Source organism: Macrobrachium rosenbergii, chromosome 7, assembly GCF_040412425.1.
Source record: "Macrobrachium rosenbergii isolate ZJJX-2024 chromosome 7, ASM4041242v1, whole genome shotgun sequence".
Classification (NCBI taxonomy): Eukaryota; Metazoa; Arthropoda; class Malacostraca; order Decapoda; family Palaemonidae; genus Macrobrachium; species Macrobrachium rosenbergii.
In genome coordinates, this window is record NC_089747.1 from 5727501 (window position 1) to 5732500 (window position 5000).

General features: G+C 39.1%; 2 protein-coding genes across 2 annotated transcripts in view; both read left to right on the top strand.

The window, feature by feature from the left end:
• LOC136839945 (uncharacterized) overlaps positions 1-213 on the top strand; it is a 351-nt gene extending 138 nt beyond the window's left edge. Inside the window, exon 1 of the mRNA XM_067106219.1 lies at positions 1-213. This exon is cut by the window's left edge and continues 138 nt beyond it. Within this exon, the coding sequence (XP_066962320.1) occupies positions 1-213 (213 nt within the window).
• LOC136840061 (uncharacterized) overlaps positions 1-5000 on the top strand; it is a 1603746-nt gene that overhangs the window by 143050 nt on the left and 1455696 nt on the right.

A 5000-nucleotide genomic window follows, 5' to 3' on the forward strand; every position in this document is an offset into this window, starting at 1 on the left:
AAAGGCAGGAGGAAGAAAGGAAGGCACGAAGAAGAAAGTCATGAGGAAGAAAGGAAGGCACGAGGGAGAAAGAAAGGCATGCGAAGGAAAGGAAGGCATGAGGAAGAAAGAAAAGCAGGAGGAAGAAAGAAAGGCATTAGGAAGAAGGAAGGCATGCGGAAGAAGGAAGGCATGAGGAAGAAAGAAAGGCATGAGGAAGAAAGAAAGGCATGAGGAAGAAGGAAAGCATGAGGAAGAAAGAAAGGTATGAGGAAGAAAGGAAGGCAGGAGGAAGAAAGAAAGTCAGGAGGAAGAGAGAAAGGCTTGAGAAAGAAAGGAAGACATGAGGAAGAAAGGAAGTCATGAGTAAGGAAAGAAGGCATGAGGAAGAAATGAATGCAGGAGGAAGAAAGGAAGGCATGAGGAAGAAAGAAAGGCACGAGGAAGAAAGAAAGCCATGAGGAAGGAAGGAGGTAAGGCAAGAGGAAGAAAGAAAGGCAAGAGGAAGAAAGTAAGGGAAGAGGTAGAAAGTAAGGCAAGAGGAAGAAAGGAAGGCACGAGGAAGAAAGGAAGGCAAGAGGAAGAAAGAAAGGCACGAGGAAGAAAGTAAGGCAAGAGGAAGAAAGAAAGGCGAGAGCCACGAATGGAATGGAAGGACCTCCCGCACTAATGACGTGGACGCGTATTTTTGACAAAGGATTATATTTGCACAGCTTCTTCGGGCATCATCTCCATCGTCATCGGAGCCTCTTCTCTTGGAATATCCTTTTGACTCTTTTCTTCTTTTTTTTCGCTGGCATTCATTCTTGTAAAAGGTTGCTTCGGTTCAGGAGCAACGAGACTAGGATTAATCTCTCTCTCTCTCTCTCTCTCTCTCTCTCTCTCTCTCTCTCTCTCTCTCTCTCTCTTACCCGTTGTGATATTATTTTATTGAAAATATTTCTTTATATAATTTACCTTCTCACTGATCCTGTCAATCGGTCAGTAATTTATTTATTCTAACAGGTGATTAGTATTTTGTGATTTATTCTGTTTGGTCATTAATTTATTCTAATTTATTATATCGGTCATTAATTTATTCTAATTTATTTTAATTGGTCATTAGTTTATTCAAATTTATTCTAGTGTGTCTTTAATTTATTCTAATTTGCTGTGATGGTCATTAATTTATTTTGATTTATTCTAATCGGTCATTAATTTATTCTAATATATTCTAATTGTGTTTATTACAATCACTTATATGGTAAAAGTGACCAATAGTTCCATAAATTTACTCAAATAGAATAAACCTGGTATGATGTCTTGTACGACTTACTTTTTATTTTCTCTAAAAGAAAACTTTTTATTTTCTCTAAAAGAAAACTTTTTATTTTCTCTAGAAGAAAACTACTGAGATGGGTTTGTCTGTCCGTCCGCCCCCAAATCTTAAAAACTACTGAGGTTAGAGGGCTGCAAATTGTTATGTTGATCTTCCATCCTCCAATCATCGAACATACCAAATTGCAACCGTCTAGCCTCAATAGTTTTTATTTTATTTAAGGTTAAAGTTAGCCATGATCATGCGTCTGGCACCGCCGAGTCCAATTCCGAAGGCGTCGCCAACGCAACTTCACTTGACCACATCTGAGGAGCAACTGAGCGCTTCCCGGTCGTAGCTGAGAGTTCCATACTGCAGCAAATCGAGAGGTTTTCTTACAGCATATGCTGTACAGGAAACTCGATTGCGCCGAATAAACTTCGGCGTACTTTTTACTTTTGTTTTTATCCAGAAATTATGCAGGAGATCAAGTCCGTCATATCTTAAGCTAATTTCGTTCTGTTTCTGACCATACTTGAGGACCTTATTTTTGACGTATCAGCAAGAACGAATCTTTTGTACGACGCGTTTTGAAATGAAGAATATATTTGATGACCATTTGGAAATGATCTATCCATATTGTACGACGCAAGTGCAATATCGAATGTTTCCCATGACGCAGCTGAAACGACATCTCTGTTCTATGACGACTGGGGTAAATATTGCATCGGTCCAGTCTTGTGGAAACGAGCGACATAAAGAAAGAGGATATTATATCAGACGGTGGGGGGGGGGGGTTAAACTCACCGCGAACTCAAATGCGACGTAAAACACGAAATTGAAGTTTAATGCTGACTTATTGGGTCCCATAAGTGCTGGTTTGAGCTGCATTGGGAATAAGAAGAAGAAGAAGAAGAAGGAGAAGCAGCCACTTGAAAGTGGGTCTCGTCCCGTCTCGTCTCGTTTCGTGGAAATAATACAAAAAATAGATAAGACGAGTGGTATCTGTTAGGTCTGTTTTATTATGCTGGAATTCTTGGGTGGCGATTTTGACGTAAATTAATTATTTATTTCCTTTTTCATTTTTACTTTCCTGTAAAAGAAAACTATTGTGCCGGCTTTGTCTGTCCGTCCGCACTTTTTTCTGTCCGCACTTTTTCTGTCCGCCCTCAGATCTTAAAAACTACTGAGGCTAGAGGGCTGCAAATTGGTATGTTGGTCATCCACCCTCCAATCATCAAACATACCAAATTGCAGCCTCTAGCCTCAGTAGTTTTTTTATTTAATGTTAAAATGAGCCGTAATCGTGCTTCTGGCAACGTTATAGGATAGGTCACCACCAGGCCGTGGTTAAAGTTTCATGGGCCGCGGCTCATACAGCATTATATAGAGACCACCGAAAGATAGATCTGTTTTCGGTGGCCTTGATTATACGCTGTAGCGGCTGTACAGAAAACTCGATTGCGTCGAAGAAACTTCGACACATTTTTTACTTGTTTTTTTTTTTATTGAATGCAAAGCTCAGATCAATGGGCACAGATCCGAAGGAAAAATAGAGAAGAAGAAAAGACTCGCTGTAATTCTTGTAACACTGAAAGGTTGTAGGAATCGGGAAACATTGGAGCAAGAAGAAAATCCCGTAGCCTGGGAAAAGTCAGAATAAAAATTAGATACATTAAACAAAGTGAAGATAGAGATGTCTAGACATTCCAGGAACTGCGATGTAGACAGACCATCCCCTCTAAAAAAAAAAAAAAAAAAAAAAAAAAAAAAAGCAAAGCTTTAAGATATAATGCTGCCTCGATTCATTTTATGACCTTTGCCTTCAACCCTTCCCTCAGGGATAAAGAATGAAAATGCAACAAAGACTAAATTTATTGTTTTGAAAGGTTATATATATATATATATATATATATATATATATATATAAATAAATATATATATATATATATATATATATATACATTTATATTTATATATATACAAATAAATTATATATATATATATACATTTATATATATACACATATATATATATTGTGTGTGTCTGTATGTATGTATGTATGTATGTATGTATGTATGTATGGATAATCAGAGTTTTTAGCAAACATATGACCGTACTTTTTAGCGCGTGAAAAAGGGAGTACTGACCCATTTTGACCATAATATATTTATTGATTGTAAATGTAAGGCCCAAGGATCTGAAATTCTCTCTCTCTCTCTCTCTCTCTCTCTCTCTCTCTCTCTCTCTCTCTCTCTCTCTCTCTCTCTCTCTCATGAATTTTCATATACGAAAATCTTGCTGTATCTTGCTGACGTTAACTCATGTTCTCATATTTTGGAGCATCAAAGATATATTTTTTTTTTACATATAATAGTGTTCCTATCTATTAATCAGTATACTAAACACCGGTTAAAATAAAATGATCTCTTTGTTTTTATGACTCATTTTACCTACTTCAGCTAGCACCATACTGCCAAGGTTTATTGCAACTTTTAAAAACTGTTGTTTTTAAGGCTAGGACGTCGCTTTTTTCAAAAACAACTGTTATTCTAACAAGGCCAGGGCATTAACCTTGCTCGAACCCTTTCCCGTGAGTGTGTAAGCGCTGAATCGCATTAAATCATATGTGGGCTGACCGAAAATCGAAATGTACCCGAGAGCAAACCGGCTAGAGGTCGTGTGGCGGAATATTTTACGACCGCAGGCACGGATCGAACCGCAGCTCAGGCCGTTTCCAGATATTATGTCCGAGCCCTTCCAATCGAACCCTTTCTCCACCGACTCCAGTAGCAGCTGTGGCCTAAATTTCACCGATAGATCGATCTTAGGTACCTTGGTGATTAGCCAGCCCTCTCAGTCGATCATCTCTCTCTCTCTCTCTCTCTCTCTCTCTCTCTCTCTCTCTTCGTCGTCCTAGTTTTGGATATTGTCTGGAACCTCTGAATCAGTATCGATGTATTGTGGTTTGACAGTCGATCATCTCTCTCTCTCTCTCTCTCTCTCTCTCTCTCTCTCTCTCTCTCTCTCTCTTGGATATTGTGGGAACTCTCTCTCTCTCTCTCTGTATTCGTCGATTTGTTTTGGATATTGTCTGGAACCTCAAGTCTCTCTCTCTCTCTCTCTCTCGTATCGATTTATTGTCGGAACCTTTGACAATCGATCATCTCTCTCTCTCTCTCTCTCTCTCTCTCTCTCTCTCTCTCTCTCTCTCTCTCCCTTCGTTGTCTTGGATATTGTCGGAACCTCTAAGTCAATATCGATGTATTGTGATTTGACAATCGATCATCTCTCTCTCTCTCTCTCTCTCTCTCTCTCTCTCTCTCTCTCTCTCTCTCTCTCTCTCTCGTTCGTCTTGGATATTGTCGTGGTGAATTTGCATTGTGACCAATCATCATCTCTCTCTCTCTCTCTCTCTCTCTCTCTCTCTCTCTCTCTCTCTCTATTTGTGTATGCGTGGTGAATTTTACCTCTGGTGAATATTACCTTAGAATTTCGAAGTCGATATCGAGAAGTATATAATTGGAAAGCAATCTGATACGCACACTGATCTGTTACTCCCTGAACTTTCGATTTTGTGTGTCTTACACGACAGCTAATTTCTTGGGCAAAGGCAGTTGAAACCATTTTCAGTGTCGTGAGGTACACACAGCTATTCTGAGCTTGCTGCAGTGTTGCTATTCTGAGGTGGTTGAATTATACTTATTCGCGTCACTTGAGGTAC